The sequence below is a fragment of the Pleurodeles waltl genome, chromosome 4_2, assembly GCF_031143425.1.
Source record: "Pleurodeles waltl isolate 20211129_DDA chromosome 4_2, aPleWal1.hap1.20221129, whole genome shotgun sequence".
Taxonomy (NCBI): Eukaryota; Metazoa; Chordata; class Amphibia; order Caudata; family Salamandridae; genus Pleurodeles; species Pleurodeles waltl.
In genome coordinates, this window is record NC_090443.1 from 771,578,412 (window position 1) to 771,604,366 (window position 25,955).

A 25,955-nucleotide genomic window follows, 5' to 3' on the forward strand; every position below is an offset into this window, starting at 1 on the left:
CTTTCTAACCACTTCACCTCCATTAAAATCTCTACTTGTTCAAATAATCTTAAAAACTTGCTTCTTTATGAATAGGCTTCTAGTGTGGAGACACTGAAGAACAAAATTGACATAAGCTATATGCGCATAAAACTTACATGAATGTTCTGTCTTTCAGAAACCAGATGGATGTGAAAATACGAGTCTTACAAAGTTGTTAAAAATGTAGTTGAAGGTTTCTTGTGTGTAGAAGACTCTTTGAACTTATCTCAACGGAAACTGTTCATGTCTCACAAAGTCCTCATCCTCTTATTGGATGATTGAAAGAAATATAATTGAAATTGTTTACACTTCTGTATCGTTGTACTTTGCATAAAAGTGTTCCAGGTAGAGAACAGGTTCACACAATACCACAGCATGCCAAATACCAACCCCAGTCACTATCTGCTTGTTGCTCATAGCTTGCTTCAGAGATTTCTTTTTTTTTAAACTTAGATTGCATATTCATCTCATTTGCAACTGGACAGTTTTAGAGGCTAGACAGACTCACAGATGCTTGCTCCTTTTTGCTATTTCATATTTTATTTCTTGACACACTGTTTCAGGTGGTTCTCCGCTGCTGAGCCTTGACTGCTCTCTAAGAAAAAAAAAACTCTTTAGGAAGTTATTCGATTCTAATGTGATTTAGAAATATAGATAAGGGATATACTGTATTCATGAGACACGTTATGCTATGTTCTGTAACCTAGGATTGATTAATAAAGATAAAGAAAAAGATCTGAAACTTTAAATATTTAATTATAACTCATTATTGATTCCGGGGATTGAAATCTGACTGAGTTATGATAATGGGGATATGTTAATTAAGATCCATTTCTTATTTATCTGCTCAATTCCAAGGTCTAGCCCAAGAGCTGTGGAGGTTTTTAAAAAATGTATGACCCTCACTGTGCTCTCCCACAACCAATGGACATCACTTGCATTTTGTCTGCATTGAGTGCCCATCACCTCAAACAAATACCTTTTGTTTTTTGCATCCACTGTTCCACCAAGCGCTCTCTACTTCAACCCACTGTGCCTACTACCATAATTAACACTGTAAAAGCCAAAAGGTTTCATGTATAGCTGACAATGCAAGCTGATCTCTGTAGTTTACTTGATTAGTAAAGTTAATCAAATACATAAGGAAGTATGGACCATGAAGTAGGTTCTGATTCTTTGATTTAAACCTCCATGACCAGCAAAGAAACTGCTAGCAAAGCAATATTCCAAGCAAAACAGAAAGTGCCAGATTACACTGAAGACGTTTCTCTTTCTGAGGACCTTACTGAAGATGGCAGTAAATTGGCATTATTTACAGCACTCCATTCACATTGGTCAGAGACAACATCTACACAAACTGAACACAAGGATGTTGTTTAGTAGTTGCAAAAGTGTTTTTGATAAAGATCTGGTGGTACAGTCAAGATGGAATAACTTAAACAAATAAGAGTGTCTCACTTGGTAAAGATGGTCCCAAACATTGCATGAAATAGTGCAGGGAAAGGTGACATTGGTAGCCTCAAAGGCAACAGTGCATTTCTGAAGACTTCGGTTGAATGCTAAATTTAAGTGAAGTGTCATATATGAAATTTTATTCAGCTCACTCAAAACATTTGCAATTTAATGTTGACACATATCTGATAAAAATCAAGAATTGTACTTTGAGTTGCATTTAAGTCAAAATACAAATAATGCATTTTTATGGCAATAATTTACAGACGAAATGGATGGCATACTATCATTTCACAAAGAATTGTAAACATTGTGCACCCTTGCCAGTCAGTAGGAAAAGTGCTTTTTTGATGACAAATAAATTAACAAATACACAGATAACATGGACTATTTCCAGACAATACAAAAATTTGTACTTTTCAAACTATACAGGAGTACTTATGTACAATAAGTAAGACTGTCTTAAAGACCAACAATACATAGTAGAATGTAAAAATGGTCTTCAAAGTTTGTTAAATAAACAATATCTTCACAGATATTTTAATGCACAATAAATCTTTAACTTTGTATCCCTGCAAAAAAACAAACTTAAGTGTGACTCATTGGCAGCTGTGTCATGGAGTGGTGTAACATAGACTGGAGTCCAAGTGCGGTCGGTGAATGAGCTATAAAAAATAAAAAAAAAGAGAGAATAAGTAAAAAATATAAAAGTGAGCTTTTCACAGTTGCCTCAATGCATGCTACCTTCAAAGATGTTCTACTATTTTGTATCCATAAATCCATTTCAGCTCCTATTTGTAATTTGTTTTCTTTATTTTCTTGAAATTTGCAACAGTCCTATCTCCATTCCAAACACATGTTAACAGAAATGAAAACAGAATCCACTTAACTACAGCATATTTTTCTTCAAACAGTTTGTTAGGAGAAGCTGTGAAGAATAGTACAGATTCAACAAGCATTAAAGGCAGGTAAAGAGAATACTGCATTGAAAACAAAGTACAACAGAAGATGTGTTAGTGGTTAAAGAGTGATCAGAGTATAAATGTAGTCTATTAAAGCAGGGAAAATAACACTTTCCATTTAAATACCTTTACAAATAGAGAGGTGGATTGTGAAAGTTTACCCATTGCAATTGTGATTCTTTTTTTTAATTCAAGATGCTTCAAAACACATGCATAAAACACAAGTAGCAAGATAAATATTCCGCCAAAAGGTGTGCAGTAAGAAAGCTCAACAAAACATCACTTTCCATAGAAAATTGAGAATAAAAATAGTCACACAAAAAAAAGAAAAGAAAAAAAAAAAAACTTTTCTTGATCACAGTACTTATTTAAAACACAAAAGGTGATAGAAGAAATGACTGCAACAAGTCTAACTACTCAGGGTAGCTTTCCAACCCATCTTTTTTTTGCTCACCATGCCACCCCAATTTGGACTCTACCATAAGCAAATCAGTCTTGACCCTGCTCCAATCAGAAAAGGCCAGCACAAACTGCCAGGATAGGCCATTCCTGAACCCGGACAAGCAATACCAGATTTCTCCAGCTGGACAAGGCATTGGGCTGAGCCAATGGGCCACAGCATTCCATTTGCTAATGCAGAAAAGCTTGCAGCAGGGTAAACATGAACCTTTAGCCCAGCTTCAATGGGCCTTGGTTGGATTGGCAGGTTTGTACCAGTCCATCAAAGGCCTTTGGTGATGAGCGTTTCTAAGCCCCCACATTTCAGGGGTGATAGAAGTTCACCTTCACAAAGCACAGGGTCCCAAGACCTCAGGAACAGCACTTCCGTTCCTGGACTCCAGCAGATGCCAAGAGCAGGGTCTAGGACAGGTCATGTTCAAATTGGTCAGCAGGGAAATTCAGGAAAGGCCTCTTGTTGCAAATTGTATCGCTGTAGCTTGAACAGGAGGTCAACATTGTGTTCCTTGGAGTCCACGTCTTTGGCCTGGGTACAGAAGAGCAGGTCCAGTCTTTCAGGGTTCGTCTCAAGTCTCATACATTAGCTTAAGTCCTCTTCTGATTTGCTTCAGGTCTAGTAATATTCTGAGAAGGGTGCTGAGGATGCCACATTTATGCCAGACACCAGCTTGTGGATGAGGGTGACTCCTCGTTCCTCCCTTGCCAAAGGTTAAACATTTCCAGGAGTTACCCCGGCAACTTTTGAAGCATTCCTGTGTGCCCTACTGCAAACAATCTCACAGTGCCCCTCTCTGCCTAAATAGAAGATGGTGAAACCCTTCTTGCCTTTTGCGGAGTCTGTGTGGTCACCAGAGATGTGTGGTCTGGATAATAAACAACCCCTTCTCTGTGGTAACTTCAAACCAGTGCTTGGGACAGCTTCCTCCCCACTGTGACTGGAGTCTAGATGACTGGGGAAAAATGATAAAAGGATCTATGCAGGTGTCATTTGACATCTGCCTCTAATGTGTGAGCCCTGCTTGAAGTCAACTAAATTCCTGTAAACTGTCCTAATAGCCATCCTGTCAGGGGAACAGACACAAGAGACACTCTCCACACCCAGGCCTTTAGCTCTGCTTTGCAAGACGTTTCTTACACACTTCATTCAGGGCTTGAGCACACAGAAGACTTCAGCTGGAGAATAATGACAATTAGACTCCAGATGCTTTAGATAGGAAAAGGCAACTTTTCGAAAAGTACAATTTCCATAATATCTATTTAAGAGTTCCAGAATGAAATTTTTAGATGTTGCTTTACTACATTTAAAATTGCATCCCAGTGTTTCTCTATGGAACAGTCCAGCCTTGAGACTGAAAATAGCTTTTAGGCACTAGTCACTGTAAAGACATGTTTAATATTAAGTTTTTACAGATCCCACTTTTAAATACTATGCAGCCTGCCTTATTGGCCATAGGGCCTACCTGGGGGTGACATTAATATTTTAAATGAAGATTTAGGTCTGTGAAAAGGGTTTATTTGACAGGTTGAGTTATAGTTTAAAAACTGCGTGAGTCAGGCTACAATGGTGGACTTGAAGCCAGGTTTTCACTGCCCCAAAGCGTTCAGCAGTTTACTAACAACATTTAACTTACAGGCTCTAGGTATACTAGGGACTTTTAGGTAGGTTAAATCTGCCAATTACAGATTTGTCAATTCACCCATGTGAAAAGGGGAGCACAGGCAATTCACCTTTTAACCAGTATTAAAGTGCACAGAGTTCTACAACCAGCAAAAACAGATAAGACAAAAATCTTTGGCTACATCAAGCAATATATATTAATATCCTAGAATGACTCCTCATTATAAGACACTATCAATGTTCACAAAATTTGCATGTAAAGTAAATACAAAGGAATGAGGTGCACAAAACATGTATTTTCTTCACACTTATTTTAAATATAAAACCCAAATATTAAGGTAAGCATAGCCAATGAAACGGTATTTTTGGGGAACAAAGTGCAAAGCAGCATCTTTTAGGCAGCACACAGTATGTAGGCATCATATGGAAGATGATAGGGGTATTTAAAAAACATCTTAGTGTTATAAAATATTACCAAAATGAATTGTGGACGTTCCCCTAAATTGTTGTGAAAGAATACTGGTTTCGAGACTAGATATGAAATCAGGAAAAAAAAAACAGTCTCACTAAACCATTCCCGAAATGTTGTACAAGATTCGTAACACGTGGTGACGGGAAAATATTACCAAGAGGCTAAAGAAAGTGAGCAATAGCTTTCTTCACCTATCATTTTTATTTACTTATTTAGCAGATTTGGAGGCGAAGAGAGACACATAAGGAATGCTTTGCTAATAAAGATCTAATATAAAAAAGTCAGTAACTGTCGTATGCATATAAAAAGTTCACTACAAAAAATAAACCCAAATGTAGTGATATAGAAGTTGTTCCAAGAAGTTGTGGCTGACATTCCTGATTGTATATATTATCCAAAAATGTGCAGATAAAGTTTTTGTTGTTTTTAATTTTAGAATCATCATATTACTCTTATGCTCCCACCAGTTCCCGTTTTAATTTTTTTTTTTTATTATTTACATGAGCGATATCCCCGGTCCCTATGTTTTCTCCATCTCATTGTCTTGTGTTTCCCACACCCGACTGTCTTTTTCAATCACTTAACCTCTTGGGACTCTCACTCGCATCCCCTCCTTGTGCACTCTTGCGGCCTACGAACCCCCACTTCCTTTTATGAACTATTCTAATTGTCCCTCAGAGCCATCATTTCACATAACGTAATTCCTTCTTGTTTTACTTTATTTTTTCTACAACTTTTGTCTAGTTTTTGAACGTTCTAATTTTGTATGACTTTATTTTTACCGTAATTACACCTCTTCAGCCTAAACATTGGTACCCAACTATGAGCGACCAGTTAGATGTTTTTATACCGTGAAGCTTAAATGACAAAGTGCGATCAGCCCACTATTGGTAGCCATAGTGTTTAAGATATGCTCTAGTCTTCCTCTCTCCAGACTTTAAGGAACGGGAGAGACGTCAGATGCGATTAATTATGAGATGCAGCCGTCAGAGAGAAACATATTTAAACAGCTCCGGCTGCTCACTTGCCTCAAAATGCGGGCAAAGTATTTTAGGTGAGCAGACCAGGTGGGCACCTTGTAGTCATAAGTATGGCATAATCACTTGTAAGGTGTCTTTTATTCATGAGAGTACCCTGATGCTTAATGCTTTCCTCTTGTTCATTTGCAATCCAGTATGTGACAACACCTCTCCTTCATGTACCTATGGAACACTGCGTGTAGTGCATGACCATTGGTTTCATCCTGTGTGAGTCCTAGATGTGCCCACGTTTGCATTTGTTTATTCCCACAGGGATGATAATGATGCGGCTATGTGATACTGCTAACGGCATGAACGATGAGCGGATAGCTGGGTCTTTAAACATCTGTACATAACCTTTGAACAATGCTATTTTTTTCCCTTCTCCTTTCAGATACCAGTTTATTGACTCCAAGTATGTGGTTTAGATGAGCTTCACTTATGTATGACAAATTCAGCAGTTACACCAGTATTTTGAAATGGGTGCGGTTCTTGGTAGTAGAATTGGTCCTGACAAATGCCACAAGCATTTGGGAGCATAAGTAGGAGAAACGTGTTATTCCTAAGAGGAAGTTAGGGTAACTAGAGCCCCAGGACTGCCTAACTTTTCCCATTTTTATTCAGACAAGCTGGCTCGCAGGTTAAAACGTTTGAGCTATCGGGCAGGTATTTTTAAAGCTTAACCATACCCCCACTCACTGCCCTATTTATTTTCCAACAAAGTGCTCACATGAGTCTCCAAGGTTGTAGCATGTCCCATACTTCGACAAAACAGGAAGGAACTCTATGATGAAGCATGCCGACAAGGGGTACCCTTGATGGTTGAGAGTTCTTTAAAACAAAAGGATTATTTTCAAGGGGTGGGTGAAATATTCCATTCTGCCAGCAGAAATGGCAGAATTTTTCTGACTTTGCGTTACGCTTGTAATGCAAAGTTCAGGTAAAATTCTGCCAAACACTGCATGGCAGAATTTTTTCCTCACATGCGGCTCCAAAACTTTAACTTAGTGAGTGCGAGTGAGATTTGGTATCCCCCTAGTGCGATTTTTGTCACTAGAAGGATGTCCGGCAAGATATTTTAAACACTGGTGGTCATGACTGTTCACAATCAGAAGGCTGATGCTTGAGTAGAAAATCTACTCGAGCACAGCAAAATCAACTCAAATATTTGCACCCTGTGGCATGCAGTGTAGTGCTGTTTGCACTGATGTGTCAGTGTGAAATGAAATCCTGGCATTAAATCACAGCGCAAGCAGTGCAACATGCGTATTTCTGCCCACTGCCAAAACTCCACAGAATCTCTGCAAAATTCTCTAGTGTTACATAAAAAACTGCCAGAGTCAAATTCTGAGAGTCCCGCCCACCCTTATTATTTTCCACTTAGGTCGATGGGAGGGTTCTTACATTGATCCAATCGAGTTCGGCTCCATAGTTTGTGTAAAGTTCTGTGTCAGAGGAGGGTTAGCCCATGCTTTACAGCACCTCTTCACTGCCCTTAGTTTATGCAATTTTGAGATGCCAGATCATGCCTCCACCTCTGTTCCAACACTCCTGCACAGCATTCTGGGACAATCCACAATGGCTCAGTCAGGTTTTCTCTGGAAAGAGCTCATCTGAAGGCCTCCGCTCCAGCCCTAACTTGGGATAATTTTTAACAGTCCCAGTCATATACTTTTACATAACTAACTATAGCTGACTCGGAGGCAGATCTTTTTACCTTGGCGTTCTCTAGTAACTTCTTGGTCTCTAGGATGTTGATCTATCGGCCACCAGTTCCAGCCTCTAGTTTCACCGCATCACTGGCTGATGTTCCGCCCCCTCAGGTTTTCCACCATTCCAACTTCACTTTTGTAGGAGACCTCAATCCTCACTCAGAGGAAACCGCATACCCCTCGATAACTGCGCTGGTTGCAGACATGGAAGACCTTTAGCTACCACAACTAGATTCCTTCCCAACACACAAGTGTGGGAATAAGCTCGATCCTAGCTTCTCCAACCTAAGTGAATTAGCTGTGGATTCCTCATTGACTTAATCTATGGTCTGATCATCTAGCTGTTTCTTTTCAGGTTCCTATTGGTACATTTCTCTCGAACTCTGTCTCTTGACAGAAGATCAGGTATAGGAAATGGGCTAAGGTTAATCCTGCTAAATGTAATAATGCCCTGGCCGTGAACCCACCCTAAACTCGTTAACTGTCACCATAGTGAACACCCAAGTAGAAGATTTGATATCTGGCATTGGACCAAATTGCACAAGTAGTTTATAGGATAGCACGTAGAACCAAGCCTACAGCAGATTGGTTCAATGAGGAACTTGCCAAGCTCAAAAGGAATTGCAACCACTGTGAGCACATCGGTGTACAGATTTTAATAATGCAAGCAAGGATATCTTTTGCTTAGCCTTAAAAACTTACCACAGCTATATTAGACACATGCAACGTGAATTTTATGCTAACAAAATTGAGCTTGTGCAGAACTCATCACAAGAATTTTTCTCTATTGTTAAACCTCTTTTCTCAATGGACCAAGTCGCCATCTCTATTCCCTCCTCAGAGGATAGGTGTAATGCTCTTGCCAAATTCTTCTCAGACAAACTAGCATCCAACTACTCCTCCTACCCACAGGCCACTAGAAATGCCCCAAGTCTGAAGGCCTGGTTCAAGCACTCTACAGACCACACTAGACTGCTTCAGTTCAAATCTATTGAACTGGGTGAGCTACAGTCGCTTGCCATCTGTAAAATCTTGATCACCTCCTGATCCAGCCTCTCCTGATATTTTGAAGCAAGGAGTGCAAAAGTGCCCCCAGTGTTCAGAGAACTCATTAATAAATTTGTTTTCAGCGACCTAAGTCCCAACGAGATGTAAGTACACCTCAGTGGCTCCACTGTTGAAAAAGCATTCTCTTGACCTCACTAAACCAGAGAACTATAGTCCGATTTTGCTACTTTCTTTTCTTTAGAAAGTGGCATCAATCAGCAGTTAATGTTTATTGAAGCCAAAAACTTATAGCATAAAACTCAGTTAGGTTTTCCCCCCCTGGTAGAGCAAAGTGTTCGCTCTTCTGCTCGCCTCCAGTCCTTGCTGCAGTGGCACCCTTATCATGATCAGATGTATTGCTGCTGTCAGATCAGAGTGCAACCTTGACACCATATCCCACAAACTCCTATTAGAGTGGTTGTGGAGTTGTGGTGTCGGCCATATGGGTCTGCAATGGTTTGCACCTTTTTTTGCAGGGTCACACTTTTCAGGCCCTGCAGAAGCCTTTTTGATTGCAGGTTCTTCCACTACCGCAGGGGGTGTCATAAGGCTGATTCTGGAGTCCTACCCTATTCAATCTATATATGTGCCCCCTGACTGATCTCATTGAGTCTCACAGTTCTGACATCTCATTGTACACCGACGATACTCAGTTGATTGTCACCTTATAGCAAAACTCTGAAGGCGTGGCTGTCTCTTTGGAGGCTTGCTTGTCAGAGATAGCCCAATAGATGGACCTTAACTGCCTGAAATTAAATGCAGGTAAGACCGAGGTCCTCATCCTGGGCAAGCAGCCTTCAATCTGGTCCTCCGACTGGTGCCCAGCGCCACTTAGTCCTCTTCCTTCACCAAAGCCTAGGGTTAAAAACAGAGGCATTTGGTTTGATGAAAACTTTACCTTCAACAGCCAAGTCACTGCTTTGGCAGGCAAATGCTTCGGGATCTTAAAAACTCTTAAGAAAATCATCACTCTTCTGGCTGAATCTGCCTAGAAAACAACAATCTCTCAAATGGATTACTGCAACATCTTAAATCTGGGAGTCTCTGCTCATGAGATTCCATCGTGTTCAGAATTCTGCAGCCTGGATTTTGCTAAATCTTTCCAAGCAGCCCTCTCTGAGCTCGGCTGTTTGCAAATTGCACTGGCTCCTGATGGTCTCTTTTTCAAAGCTCTTTGCTACGGTTATAGGGTCTTTAGGAAGACAGGTGCTGGCTACCTGCACAAGCTCATGAGAACCTATTCTCAGGCCTCTGAGGCCTTGTTAGCTCAGGTCCTCAGAGTGAAGAACGTTCGCATTGGGGTAGCTCTTTTAGTTTTCTTGCACCCAAATTATGAAACTCTCTTCTGTTTCATCTGAGGCAAATCAAAGACAGACTTCCTGTTCTGAAATGTGTTAAAATTTGGCTTTGTAGATAGGCTGTCTTATTTAGGTCTTTTGCAACTTTTTCTTGGGAGTTAAACCTTACTAGCACTGGGACACTTCTGTTGAAGTAGCCATGTGCTTTATGAGTTTCATTATCATCATTGTCGTCATCACAGTTTCCAATCAAAAATTCAGAAGGAAGCCCCTCCTAGGTTCGCTCTAAATCTGGGCTGTCCCAACACATGTGCAGTGTGCAAACTAATTACCAGATGCAGATTTTTCTCCCATTCCCTTCATTTTAAGGAATGGAATCAATCACTGATAATTGCTCCTTTTGTGTGGGTGTGGCAATTGTTCCCTCTGATGTCTAAGAGAGTATTTAACTTAGAAAAGTAGGGGGTAAACACACCTGGAATTGGGTTATGAGATGTGCTGGAGAAATGATTACTCCTGAAGTCCCATAAGATGTTGATTCAATGTGTTGGAGACAGGAAGAAAAGAAAAGAAGAAACAAAAAAAAGAAATCAAACCCTGTGTGCATGTTTTACCCCTGGTTGACATTTTGTTGGACTGTGTTGGCTTCAGTGGAAGCAAACTGCACTTTAGGGCTGTTTTCATTGATATGCATCATACAGTGATTTCCCGTAAACCCTACAGACCCATCTATAAATGCCTACCCCAGGTCAACACCAAACCTTGCAGATTCCCTTCTGCACCTGGCTATCTATGCACAATTAATGGTCTGCACATGACTGTAGTTTCACCCAGGCAACCTGAACTTGTGTTCTAGTGTAGCCAGCCCATTGCCCCTTACCATACCTGCACCACAGCAGCCTAATAAGGAAAGCCATGCACTGGCAGTTAACACACTCTGTCTAGTTACTGTGAGTGAGAGACTCTGCTGTGGGTGTCTCACACTACCAAAGGCCTAAAAACTAGGTAGTCAAAAGTACAAAATCCTGGTAGACTAAATTGGCAGAACCCATTACCAGATGTCTCTCGCTAACACTTGGAGGTTTTACCAGCATAAGGAATTTACAAGGATCAGAACATCAGTTACCGACCGCTCTTGATGGCACACAACAAAAACTGCCACACATTTATTACTGGGTGTTGAACCTAGACCATGCACACTGTTGACAAATATCTTCCATAACTTACTGATCTAGCTTATGGTGAAGTAGAAAACCCTGGGGAAGGAAAGAGGAGGAAACACTATTTGTAACCTATGGTTTCCTTCCCTAATCTTTCACATTACATGAGAGTGTAGGAAACCTGCATTTTCTGCACGATCTCCCTCAATTTGTTTGCTATTTTCCACACCTTCTTGTTACTGGTTTGATTCTTTGGTCCCAGTGACACTGCTGTTCAGTTATTCATCTCTTAGTTAAAAAAATAAATTTCATGTTGAAAGTAGATTTGATAACTTTCATGGAAAAGTTTCTTTAAAAATCTGCACTTTATGCTGTCTGAACTAAACCAGTCATGCAATCAGTTTTAATACTCAACTCCAGCCAGTATGGTGTATTGAGCCTCTGGAGAGAAGATTTGTGGTGTCCAGGGGAAAACTGCTTGGTTTTGGGGTTTTGTCCTCAACGAACTACTTAATTTGTAAAAAGGTATTTGCTTTTTGTTCTTTCAACTTTCCAAGATTGCGAATCTCACACTCTCTCTATTGACTTGCAGATGCTATATGTGGCTAACCCATTCATTCCCAGGGCCCTCCTAGAATCCGGCTCCATTTGCAACCAGAATAAATCGCAGCTCTCTGTCTTGACAGAGGAAGAGGCCTCATCTAAATAGGGAGTAATCTAGGGAGAAGTCTGAAACCCTTCTCATGAGGAGGAATGTTTAAAGTAACATGAAGAGAAAGTGCTGCTATAGGTGGTGTACTTAGGGTGAAAAAGTAGACCAGAGTAAATTAAAAAGTCTTCAACACTGGCAACTGCACAGGACAAATCTGGCACCTCACCACCTCCTCCTCAAAACATTACTGGACCTGGGAAAACTACACTTGAAGGCAGTCCTGCTAGAAGAAAAGAACTCGAGCACTCCTGACTAATGCTATCATCCACATAGTAGAACTACTCTGCAAGATTCATGTGGCTGACCTTCTTTTAGTCTGTTCCAGGGACACAAAAGGAAAAGCACTTATGTCTTCAAATAGGCCCAGCTGACCACAGAGGGTTGGGCATTTGGAGCCCTGGATTAAGTGAAACTGGGAGCCTGGAAGTATGCATTGAGAGACCAGGTGGAACGTTTTTGGCAGCTAGAGAAAAGTGGGATTTTATCATTCTTTTCCATCTCCAGAGGAGCAGGGAAAGGTAGCAAGGTTTGCCCATTGAGATGGCACCCAATACAGGCATGCAAACCTGGTTCCTCTTACTCAAGAGCTGTTTGCCACACTGAAACCGATTCAGCTGGACCTTATGGGAATGTATTCAGCCTCATTGAGCCTTGCATAGTTACAGCTTCCAGCCATGCTCGCTGAAGGATTTTGATAATAGCCCTACAGTTAAGCGACCTCAACAGCCAGAAGTCCAGGATCTTTCAACTCTTGGCTTTTGGTGTCAAAACCAATGGCTTCAAAAGGACTTCTATTGACCCTTGCTGGCTTCAGCCTTGTATAATGTCTCACTGTAAGAACTGGGGCTCCATAACAGTCCAAGTCACAAGTTACACACTTTGACCATGATGTTTTGCACACATGCAGGTCACTTCGGCCAGACTGAAATCAGACCAAGGTACCAGTAAATAACAAATGGAACTTTTTTAAAGGCTTTTTACTCTTTCTAGGTGCTCTTAGCCTTAAACATGTATGAGATATTCTCTTTTTCTAACTTGGTTTGTGATTTTTATTGTATTCTTTTACTTGACTTCAGCTTTTTGGGACTTCTAAAGCTTCACATGATTTTCTCTGGGGAATTGCTTGTTGTTTGTCGTATAGCTACCTGGGGCTGTGCAGAGCTTCCGAGACTGGTCTTGAGATGTGACTAGACGGACTATATAAACTTTGCAAAGGTTCCCAATTCTCAAATTAAGAGCCAGCTTTGACATAGGACAACTGAAATAGCAAACTTCAATCACTTGGCCAACAACCAGGAGCAGAGTAGGCCCATTCGTTAATGTACATTACAAGTAGTTTAAGATAAAGACTGACTTAAGAGGTGACAGGCAAGGCCTCAATGAATTATGCAAATGAAGCCATGCTGAAGGAATAAACCCACCCGGTAGTATTTTTCCACAGTATTCCTATTTACTTCTAGCTAAACTAAAATTTCTCTAAAAAGCAAATTAGTCACCATGGAAACCAATTTAGTGAAAAAAACTGTTTGAAAGCTAAATTCAGCAGCAATAACTCACCAAATGTGAAAGAAACATCTACAAAGCGGCAAGTATGTGGTTCCCTCAATAGACTTGTGCTAAGGAGGGTTCTTGAGATAACAGAGTGAGCTCAATGTAAGTTGGAAAAAACAGAGGTTGAAAAGTTAAGCTTCATATCAAATAAACAGGTTATTTCTGAGAATACCTTCCCCCCCCATACCCTCACCCCAAAGTAAAATATCAAAACAGGTTAATCTTAGTAGGACTAAAGAGCCATAGTAACTGTTAAAAAAAAAAAAAAAAAAAAATGCAATTTGATGAGAACTTTATTGAGGAAGTGTGACAAGTCTCATGTTTTCAGCCAATGTAGCTTACGGTAAGTGAACATGGATTGATCACCTTTCCACTATATGAGTAAGTAGGGACAAAGCCAATAGGTCTGATTTGCATTTTCATTGGTAAATCAGACCTATTGGTTTTGTAAAAGCTGCTAGGTACATTGAATGTTTTTTCAGCATGGTCCAGCAGCAGGAGAAGAGAAACTGATGAGCACTCATTCTCATCAGTTACTCAGTGGCTGAATTTGGTTAAAGAGTAATTTTCAATTGAACTTAGAGGAGGAGTTTCTTGGTGTCCCTAGAAACTACTTTGTTTTCCTTAAAAGTGAACTGACATTTATAAGAATAAAAGATTGCTTTTTGGGTACAATGCATGTACGAGATAAAAAATGGAATCATACAAAAAAAAAAAAAATCTGATTATTGAATGTACTATTCAGATATTAAATAGTCCCTTCTGCGTGTCAATGAAAGTATTTACTATGGTACAGAAAGATACACCCACACAGTGAAAAGTAGGACTGTGAGATTAAAATACTCCCTCAGCTGATCCAAGATATGATTGACAATATTGCAAGCCAATGTCTGGAGAGGATTCACAACGGAAGAGGGCCGATGGTAAGACCACTTTGTGTGCTGAACAAAAGAGTTTGGTTTTACCACACCTAAAAATATCAACATGCAGAGTCACTATTGACATTCCTAAATTTCAAAACTACCTATGTCACAGGAGTCATTTTTGGGATTCTTGACAACTACTCTATTTTATTTCTTTTTGAATGGGACCCACTAGAAACTTGAATTACTGATTTCTAATTAACTTTCCCTAGTATACCAGATTCTGGGGCTTTTATGGGAGCAAGTGACCTGAAGTACAAAAATTATGCAGCTATCCCCTAAGCATGTAGCCTAAACCTGGGTGTGGCTAAGGATTGTGGACGTGTAGGAAGGAAACTTAACTGTGTTCCCTTGACTAAGAAGTACCCCGTATTAACTTTTCGGGAAGGATAAGAGAATCTGAAAATGTCAGCTTTGTTGGGATAGTGAGCCTTCTCTTGGTTTCAAAGTTTTATATTCCATAATGGTTATTAAAATAAGTTGGCTCAGGAGATTCATGCCTTTATTTCAGAGCTAGCCTGTAACCCTTTACAAGATAGGTGATGAGCACACCCTTAAACTATCTACTCTACTTTTCAGGAGAGCCCTATTGATGATATTCATATACAGAATAATTAATGTGAGATTCCTTTGTGTTATGGACATAAGTAATTAATTTGCCAACTGGATGGCATTGACGTGATTCAGGCAATGAAAGCATTGTACGAGCACATGCTTTCTTCAGATGCATCAAATCTTCAATACAAAGCCTTTATGCACTAGAAACTACATAGCTAAATAGGAGAAGAACCCAGCAGAGTATCTACAAGGAAAATGGGTAAACTCACACAGCTGTTGGACATTGTCCTTTTTAAGCTGACAAATCTGGCTTCTGGGTCCTCTGCATGACGGCGAGGATACCCAGCAACATGGGAACCTGTGGAGAAAACAAAAAGCAATGACAGTGTTTTAAAAGCTGAAGGGATGGTAGCCATTCACAGTAATACAAGGAAAACACAGTGTGCTTCAGTGGCTTTAAAAGGTAGCAGACTCACTGCCAAAGAAGGAGCTAGCTTGGAGTTTACAGAGAAATCTTCTACTCATTTTGTATTGACATCCATCTTACAAAGATGGTCTGATCGGCACCTGAGAAGTTCTTTCAGAATACTTGAGGCAAACTGCGAGTGGTTTGTAAGCTTAATGTAAATGTCTTAAGTTTCAGGCAAAGATGTGAAGATGCATGCATCAAACTAAGGTGGCTCCAAAAACCAACTGGATACTAAATTGTTGAATTCATGAAAGCATATAAAAAATAGACTGGCAATCAAAATTTACTAAATAGTCTGCTCCTTCAACAAAACAGACTGGTGGGATGTTTTTCAATGGAAATATAGCAGAATTACTTAAACTTCCTGCAGTAAACTTTACCTTCACTATAAACTTCTCTAGTTGCAGTCTCTGATCAATAACTAAGCTCATGTAAAGAATGGAGTTCCTCTTGATTCTATTGGTCCGTTGGTCCCCATAAATGTGGATACATAATGTATGAATACCTTTCCACTTTCAAAATTCACCAGGATCTACAAACCCTGGTGTTAATGGTTTAATTGATGACCACATGCTGTCTGTGAAGGTTCTGTAACACACTGCAATGTTTACAAGAGAGAATCCATAAACATTTCCAAATGAGATGTGTGTCACTCATGAGGACAATGATTTGCCAATTAGAAACCACAAAGTTCACCTTCATGGATATGGTGATGCATGAGATAGCTGAATATTCACATAAAGATAGATCTGTATAAACAACTTACTTTGAGGTTTGTTTCCCTCTCGGCTGAGGGAAGATGCAGTAGTGCTTGCCCTCTGCATAAAGCCAGAAGGAAGTAAAGACAAAGCAACAACAGGAAAGTTACATCCTTTTCTCAAGGCAAGTTATAAGGGTTGTTAATCATGTTGTTCAATTTATTTTAGATGTTGTTTCTTTAGCTTTATTTTTATTAGCTTGGGGTCAGAGATTGTGGTGGGTGAGTAAGAAGCGATCCTCTGTTAGAACCAGGAGGCAAAGCACCAGAACAACAACTTTATAGTCAAAAGAAGTGAAGTTTGTTAAAAAAAGGTATTGGGGAAGCTTGAGATATTTTGTCTAAGTGGGGAACCAGTTCTGAACAACAGGGCAGAACGTGATAATCTGGAGAAGTTGCAGAACAGCATGGGACATTTAGTGATCAAGGCACACATTGGCGTGACAGCATTTTGTCATGCATTGTATTAGGAAGTGAGTGCCTCACAACTGAGCACAGCGACTTCAACATACCAAAGTAACCTGCAACATGACAGTTCTCAACAAAAGTAGTGTGCTGCCTATTATTCTTCCAGAATAGGGAGGCTTTACACTCTAAGCATATCTAGCCTAGAAGAATTCATACCAGACACCATGTCTCTGCTTCTTCCCTTTCGATTAATGATTCGTTAAGATTGACACAGTCAGTAGCAAAGGGGTAGCCTAAAAGGGTGATTGCGTACGATTGCGGTGGTAACTTGTGGGTGGTTATAAGTCATACCAATGTCATAAATTTAAAAATATGGACATAATAACAGTGGTGTTAACAATTTACGTCAATGACACTAACGTTTTTCATGAGGTGTAATTCCAGACATCTACCTGAAGGAATGGAGTCCCAGTATTTTGAAAAGTAACCCATTCAAGACAAAATCTCTTATTCTGATGAACGGTAGAATTGCAGAGAGAATACAAACAGCCCATCATGAGCTTCATCTACTGATGCACATAGAGCCTGTTAGCCATCTGAGTTATTATAGGCTTTAGTTCAAGCTTTGAACGATCAGACTACCAAAACCCATTCAAATCTGCATGCATTAAACAGCTTACCATACTGTTGGTACCAGGATATTTGAATATTATTAGACACTGTTATCATTGACTGTCACTATAGGCACAAAACATTTTCATGTTGGCATGTATTACCAATAAACCAGTCTGTAATGAACTGATAACCAATACGTTCATGCTGTACCAGAAGGAACCCTATGTTTCAGTGCTGCTTTTGGTTTAAGTTCTATAGATATCCTAGGTTTTGAGGTTTTCACTGCCTGTTTGATAAACAGTCATAGCCACATGTGCTCTGCTTAAATGGGAACTCTTATTTCAAAATAGTCCTAACAGTCACTTTGTAGAGACTGCATTGACTTTGCTGGGCCACTGCTCCCTGCATAGGGTAAGTATATTGGATGGTATAGGCAGTTGAAATGGAGGGAATGTTTTCCCACCAAAACTGATCATGTGATTTTAGTTTGCAAGTGTTCTTAGGAGATTTCAGCACAGCAACTCCCAGGGCAACAGTGGGTGTGGCGAACCCTAGAATTTACTATTTTAACTTCAGTCACTGAAAATTGGGGGAAAGAGCAACTTTCTCCCAAATATTCCGGGAGACTTTTTACTATTCTTATCTCAGTCCTGGAATATTTTGGAAAAAGTTATAAATTCTCAACGTTTTTTTTTTTTTTTAAATAGTTGCAAAGAAGTAATTTTGAATTGGAGAAAGTGCTGCCCTGAGGGTGCAGCTCAGAGCACAAAACCTAAGAATACCTCTGTGTTCTAATGGTGCCTGTAAAGAGGCTATGGTGGGAGCAGCCAGGATATCTGTAGCCTGCAACATGAACTCTGAACAAACTGGCAACAGTGCTTGAAACCAGACTTTGGGCAATGTCAAATGTTTGCTAGAATAAGGACCCAACCTGTGGAGTTCTCTGAACTACAAAGACGATCCCTATTAACTAGCGTATGAAATTCACGCAATTTGCTTTTGTATATTATTTTTGAAAAATTACATACATTTTTTTACACTGGCATTGTGAGCTGTAATTTAGCACAAATTGTGATTTTGTGTCCACTTTGGATGCAAGATTGCATTTTTCACTAAAAATACTGCGCAAAAAAAATGCTGCTCACATTCCACCATTAGCATTGTTCCTGTGTATCCGTGGTAAATTTCTATCACAAATGATGGGTAATTATATTATGTGTCATAATAGCATGATTCTACATTACAGTGGTTTTGGTAATTCAGCATTACTCTTGTTGATTACTCCGACATAATGAAAAGGCCACCCACACCTACTGATAACTGCCTTAGTTGGGGGGGGGGGGGGGGGAGAAAGAGTTGAGGGGCTACAAAAGGAAAACAGGAAAACAGGAAATTCTTAACTGATTTTCCCTCTGGAATTCCTGAGAGTTTAAAGCAATATTGAAAATATAATTGATATTGAAATTCTGCACCAGAATAACAGTACGGACTTAAAAATAGACAAAAGTGACTTTAACAATACATAGGGGGTTATTCTAACTTTGGAGGAGTGTTAATCCGTCCCAAATGTGACGGTAAAGTGACGGATATACCACCAGCCGTATTAAGAGTTCCATAGGATATAATGGACTCGTAATACGGCTGGTGGTAAATCCGTCACTTTTGGGACGGATTAACACCTCCTCCAAAGTTAGAATAACCCCCATAGTCTGTCCAGACTGCATCTCAGATGTGCAGAAGAAAAGTGTCTCCCATTACATAGTGAAATCTAGACTTTGACAAATGAGCATCAAGGTTGCACTGTTATTCTCTTCCAAATTTCGAGCGGTGGCTGAAGACAAAATCCTCCTATTTCAAACTGCTGATCAGACTTAGAGTTGGGTAGAGTACAAGGGAGAACATCCCCGAGGAGAATACCATGACACCGAGAAAGGTTGGACGCTGGCACGAACCCGACATAGACTGACCCACAAGACCCACTCTCGCCCCTCCCAAGATCATCTGCAATGGAATGAGCACAAGTAGTGGCTGCTCTGGTTTAGAGGGAATCTTCTAATAGAGGATGACACAGCATTACTTGACATTTCCGATACTAACTCAATGAGTGGGTCTATACCAGAGGAACTGCCAGATACCCTGCAAGGTTGGCCCTCTGTTCACCCCAATGAAAGCTGATCTCTTTGGGTGATGCTTACACGTCCATATCAGTTTTTGTTTCTTCATGCTTGTACACGCCATGAATGTCTGAGAGGTCCTGTGCTTCTGTGCAGATGTAATCAGGGTGGTGGACGGGAAACACTAACCGGGATCTTGGTGTCTCTAGATGAGAAGATGGCGTGTATGATATATCACACAAATGCCCATGTGTTACCCCATACACCGCCGGACTTCACAAGTTTCACTATGATGTTTTGCGTTGCACTGTTGTGCGACAGCCTGTGGAAGGGAGTTTGAGTTTATGTAGGGATTTAGGGGTTTGTGCATGTTGTTCAGGGAATGAAGACAAATCGTATGTTCTCTCCAACTAATACCAATGAACAATTCTTTACATCTGATAGAGACCTCTAGTTGCAGATTCCTTACCTTTGAATTTCCCCAGGCGTCAGACTGCATTCAGAGATTTTTTCTTTGAGCAGTACCCCTGTGTGCGGTTAGGGGGTGTCTGTCGACTCCGCAGGTGTTGTTGGCATCGTGGTCGCCGTGATGATGGCGCGGTCATATATAGGCGCCATCCCGGCAGGCTGACGTCAGTTCTTTTCCTTCCGCATCAGCCTACATGCAGATCCGGAGAAGAGCTACCCCAGTCATGTTTTTTTTTATTAACTGCCACATTTTGTTGAATTTGTTTTTTGATGAGCTTTGCTGTGTCGAGGGATGTCCCGTAAGTCTAGATTCAAGCCCTGCGACTCCTGTCACTGCATGATGTTGGTGACAGAGCCGCACCTTATGTGCCTCTGGTGTTTGGAGTGCGAACACGACCCAAAATCATGCTCAGAGTGTCGGGCTATGAACCTGAAAGCTTTGAGGGACCAGTTCCTAAAGCTCATGATGGCCCAACACTTGACTCAGCGTCGTACCCGGCCCCGTTTGAGCGGAAGGTTTAGGAGACCAGTCAGAGTCACCACGATTCTTCTTCGTCCAAGTCATCTGGACATTCGGACATTTGGGTAAGAAGTCGTCAAAGAATTCAAAATGTTCTTTGACTTGGCCCCGTCGCTCGCACAACACAGGAAGAGCATCAACGCTCTAGGTCTCCGTCCTCGGAGCCTAAGTCTTGGTCCGCTCAGCACCTCCCTGAATTTCTGGGAGCCGGGGCTAACCCTGCCCAACTAAAGGAGTTCTATGAAGCCATGTGCCTCATATTTGGCCAGCCCAACCCATCCTCGGTGCCTTTGGACCCAGGAGAGTTGTGAGGGCCCCTTCGGGTTTAAAGTCAGCTACCTTGGTCCAACTCCAGAGGGCACCTCAGGATCTGCTTCTGGATCCGTCCCGACACCAGTCGTGCCAACGCGACCTTCCCTGGGATTGGGACAGAAGTCGATGCTCCCAGCGCCAACTGGGCCCACAAATCGACGCCGATCCTATACTCATTCCCGACGATCCCGAGCCGATACTGTCTTCCAAGGGAGCATCATACTCAATGGTGGTGAGAAGGGCGGCTGAGGTTCTGAACCTCAAGCTTCCTTCTGTGGAGTCAGGCCTAAGCTTCTGACCGAAGTGCTTCAGCCTGGGACCCCCAACTCAGAACCCCTTCTGTTCAACAAAGCACACAGACATCCTATGAATAGGACGATTGCCTGCCGCCATCGGCATGTGCCAAATGACCCACATTTCCTCACCCAACACCCTACACCTGAGAGCCTGGTCATCCAGGCTTCTTCATCCTCTGACACATTCCCTACCACTTCCCCGGACAGGGAATCAAAAAGACTGGACAACTTAGGGAAGAAGATGTTTTCTTCTGCCAGTCTAGTGTTGCAGTCTGTGAACATCGCATGCCTTTTGGGCTGCTATTCCCATACTCTTTGGGATACGGTTGCGCAAGTGCTGTCCCAAGTTCCAGAAGAGTCCCAGAATGTTTTCTCCCAAGCCATGACGGATGGGAGAGAACCAGCCAAGTTCATGATTCATTGTGGACTGGATACGACCAACTCACTGGGCAGATCGGTTGCATTGACGGTGGCACAGACGCCAGGCCTGGATGAGGATGTCTGACTTTTCAGGGAATGTCCAGCAATCCTTGATGGACATGCCCTTTGATGGCACTCGTCTCTTCAAAGACAAGACGGACTCTGCGCTTGAGCAATTTGAGAATTCCCGGATTACGGCTCGGTCCCCTGGCCTCGCAGCTGCTCCTCGCCCCCCTCAATACACCTCTCTGCCCTTTCATGGCTACGGAAGGGGCACCCAACCGCGTCCATTTCCACTGAGCCACTGACTCGCGCATGCTGCACAGCCCCTGCATTGACGTGGGATCGACCGACCTCGTAGATCAGGGAGTCCGGGGACCGTCCAGTCCACCACACCCCCTCCTCTGCCTCAAAACCTTCCTAGTCCTTTGGGATATCGGGACCAATTGGCAACAGAATTCACCATCATCTGCCCCACTGAGAATCCATTACCAGGGACAGGAGGGTTCTACAAATCGTCTGAAGGGGCAACGCCCTCCCCTTCAAGACTTCTCCTCCAGCCATGCCACCATCATTCAATCACCTGTTGGAGGATCATTTGGCACCTCTCTGCAAGGAAGTCAAGGCTCTCTTGGCCAAGTGAGTCAGAGAGGGTCTCTGCACCAGAAGTAGTTGTGGTTGCTATTCCCACTACTTTCTGGTGCCCAAAAACAACAAGGGTCTTCACCCTATCCTAGACCTCCGGTCCCTCAATCTCTTCCTCAAGGAGAAGCTCAAGATGTTAACCCTGGCCCAGGTCCTTTCTGCCCTGGACCCTGGAGACTGGATGGTTGTGTTGGACTTGCAGGATGCCTACTTCCAACAGACATTACATACGATTCATGGTAGGTCACAAGCACTTTCAGTTCACCATGCTCCCCTTTGGCCTTACCAGGGACCCTCGGGTGTTCACGAAAGTGATGGCAGTGGGTTGCAGCTCATCTGCGCAGGTTAAGGGTCCCAGTCTTCCCCTACCTCGACAACTGACTGTTGAAGGCAGATAAGCCCCAGAAAGTCATCTCCCAGTTCCAGACTACCGCAAACCTTCTGCATTTGCTGGAGTTCACTATCAACGTGCCCAAGTCACACCTGACTCCCTCTCAGATGCTCCCTTTCATCTGAACTGTTCTGAAACAGTGCAGTTTCGGGCTTATCCTCCCGAAAAGCAAGTCCAGGATATTTTGGTTATGATACAGATGTTTCAGCCTCGATCATGGATTTTGGTGAGAATGACTCAGAGGCTGCTGGCCTCATGGCCTCCTGCATCCTGCATGTCCAACATGCCAGATGGCACATGCAGGCTCTGCAGTGGGACCTGAAGTTTCAGTGGGCACAGCATCAGGGGACTCTCTCCGGCATGGTTCAGATCTCAGAGGGAACTGTGAAAGACCTGCAGTGGTGGTTGTCAAATCCAGATTGGATCAAGGGCAGATCCCTCTCCCTTCCCCAACTAGATCTCACAGTGATGGATGCATCACTCCTGGGATGGGGCGGCCACATGGGAGAGGTGGAAATCAGACGCCTCCGGTAGTGTCTGGTCTCCAGATCAACCTTTTGGAGCTCTGGGGGATTCGACTTGCATTGAAAACATTCCTTCCCTCTCTCAAAGAGAAAGTGGTGCAGGTGTCCACTGACAACACCACAGCCATGTGGAATTGCAACAAACAAGGTGTAGTGGGGTTGCGGACCCTTTGTCAGGAGGCTTTTCGCTTCTGGACATGGCTGGAACACCAGGGCATTTCCGTGGTGGTGGGCTCTCTGAACACCAGAGTAGACAAACTGAGCCATTGATGCAGTCAATCAAGAATGGCGTCTCCACCTGGAAGTGGGTCAAGGTCTCTTTCAGCAGTGGGGAGAGCCTTGGTTAGATCTGTACGCCTCTGCAGAGAACGTGCAATGTCAGCTGTTTTGCTTGTTGGAGTTTCTGAGTTGGCATTCGCTCGGTGCCGCTTTTCGTCACGAGTGGAACTCAGGCCTCCTGTACGCTTTCTTGTCATTACCATTTCTGCCCGGAGCTCTGAAGAAGATCAGGCAAGACCAGGCCCAAGTAACTCTGGACTGGGCATGAAGAGTCTGGTATCCCGAGCTCTTCAGCACCCAATGACTGTAATGTCGTCTTGGGAGCCAGGCGTCCCTCCACCAAGATGATATACGCCTGTCATTGGAAGAAATTTGTGGCATGGTGGATCAACAAATCTGTTGATCCCCTCTCTTCACCTCTCTGAGGTTCTCCTCTTTATTCTCTCTTGCCCAGCAGAGCACTCCTCTGGGCACCCTCAAGGATATTTGTCTGCCATCTCTGCCTTCTTAATGTTACCAGACCAACGTTCTCTTTTCAAATCTCCCATTGTTGGGAGGTTTCTTAAAGTCCTCACTCATATGTTCCCTCCTATTTCGTTCATCATGTCCCAGTGGGATTTAAACTTGGTCCTCACATACCTCATGTGAGCCCCTTTCGAGCCACTCCACAATTGTCCTTTACTGCCCTTAACAATAAAAACAGCTTTCTTGGTTGCCATCATCTCTGCTCACAGAGTAAGTGAGCTTCAGGCTCTTTCTCTGAAGCAACCATTCCTAGCAGTGCAATCTGACAAAATGGTGCTTCGTCACAGGGGTTCCTTTCTTCCCAAAGTGGTAACGCCTTTTCACATAAGCCAATCTATCACCTTGCCTACTTTTTACGAACCCCCATATCCCTCACATGAGGAGAAGAGATTCCACCGTCTGGATCCAAAAACAGCATTAGCATTCTATCTAGATCCTACCAAAGATTTCCAGGTGTACGATCAACGCTCTGTAGGATATGTGGGTGCGTAGGAAAGGAAGGCGGACAGAAGAGGACCATCTCACGATGGGTAATCCTCTGCATCAAGATGTGCTACGCTTTGGCAAAAAAAGCAACTGAGGGTTTGCGAGTTCATTCGACCAGAGCAACTGCTGCTACCATAGCGTTAGGAAGCGGAGTTCTGTCAGGCCGCAACGTGGGCATCCTTACACACGTTCACCAAGCACTGCTGCGTCGACAGTCAGGTCCGCAGGAATGGCTATTTTGGCCGTTCGGAACTGCAGGACTTTTTGGTGTGATCGTAGTTCACAGCCCACCACCGGGGATGGTATTGCTCGGATATCTATTCAAAGGTAAGGAATCTGCAACTAGAAGTCTATCAGATGTAAAAAGTTACTTACCTTCGGTAACGATATATCTGGTAGAGACATATTGTAGTTGCACATTCCTTACTGACCCGCCCATCCTCCCCGCTCTGCAAACTGATTTCTAGGGAGAGGTACTTCCCTCTAAGGGCCCTAGTTCTGGCACACCATTCTCAGTGTTCTTCACAGTTCTGTGCTACTGGTGTGGAAAGTCATGAAAAGAAATGGACGTCAGCGCTCTGGGGTGGTGCCTATGTACGACTGCGACGTCATCAAGGATACCACAATGCCAATGATGCCTGTGGAGTCGACTGACCCAACCTAACAGTGCGCAGAGGTACTGCTCGAAGAAAAAAAATCCCCTGATCCAGTCTGACACCTGGGGAAATTCAAAGGTAAAGACTCTGCAACTAGAATATATATCTCTACCAGCTATATCGTTACCAAAGGTAAGTAACTTGTACTTTTACACACATCAACACCAGAGTAGAATGGCACGTTGAATGTGAGGGGCATCAGCTCCTTTGTTAAATGGCACAAAATCTATCCCTAGTTGGAAAAGTTGGCCTCACTTTGCCTCTCTTGAAGAAACTCCATATAGCACTGGAACTTGCATGACTGAGCAGGCGGTGGAGGGGTGGGGTGTACGGTACCACATATGCTAGTTATGCGAGGGGAGTACTGATGGGTGGACTCTATGTGCCCTACACAATTATTCAGACTAAGGTGGATCCTGAGGGTTATGTTGTGTTAAATGGGATCTTGGATGGTAGACCCTTCACATTGGTGGCAGTTTATGCCCCTACTGCAGGGCAACAAGCTTTCTATGCTTCACATACCCCCACCTTGCTCTCAGACCAGATGGCACACACACACACAAACACACACACACACACACTCTGTGGTGGATAGTTGATAACGATACAGGATTTGGTAAAAGATAGGTCTACACCCCCTCTTCCAGGTGCACACCACTATGCAGTCTCCCAAAGCCTCAATACATGGACACACGGCTTACAAGTGGAAGAGGCTTGGCGCTTGCTACACCCTGTAAACATGAAATATTCCCATTACTTGGCAGGTCACACGCTATATTCTCAACTGGATATGGTCTTTGCTTCCACAGCACTGATCTTAAAGTCTACTCAGGCAAAATACCTAGGCAAGACCTTATGTGATCATAATCCCTTATCGGTGACACTGAAAAGGGGCACACCCAGACCGAGGATCGCCACTTGGAAATTACAAAAGAGGAGCTGACAGACAAGGGGTTCAAAGCACAGATAGAGGAGGCCCGGGGTATCTACTTTCATGAGAATGAGAAGATGGCATCAAATGTATTGGTTGAATGGACTCGTTTAAAGTCGGTTATGTATGAAAGCGAGTTATGGCGTGCACTAACAATTGAGCTCTGTTGGCTACA

General features: G+C 42.6%; 1 protein-coding gene across 3 annotated transcripts in view; it reads right to left on the bottom strand.

Moving 5' to 3' along the window:
* Positions 1 to 1,441: 1,441 nt before the first annotated feature.
* LHX8 (LIM homeobox 8) overlaps positions 1,442 to 25,955 on the bottom strand; it is a 154,906-nt gene continuing 130,392 nt past the window's right edge. Inside the window, exons 8-9 of one of the 3 annotated variants that reach the window (XM_069232427.1) lie at positions 15,234 to 15,322; positions 1,442 to 2,138 (exon numbers count right to left, since the gene is read on the bottom strand). In XM_069232427.1, coding sequence (XP_069088528.1) covers positions 2,088 to 2,138; positions 15,234 to 15,322 — 140 coding nt within the window. In that variant the 3' untranslated portion in view covers positions 1,442 to 2,087. The remainder of the gene's footprint in view (positions 2,139 to 15,233; positions 15,323 to 25,955) is intronic. The other 2 variants (XM_069232428.1, XM_069232429.1) reach the window with 2 other exon arrangements.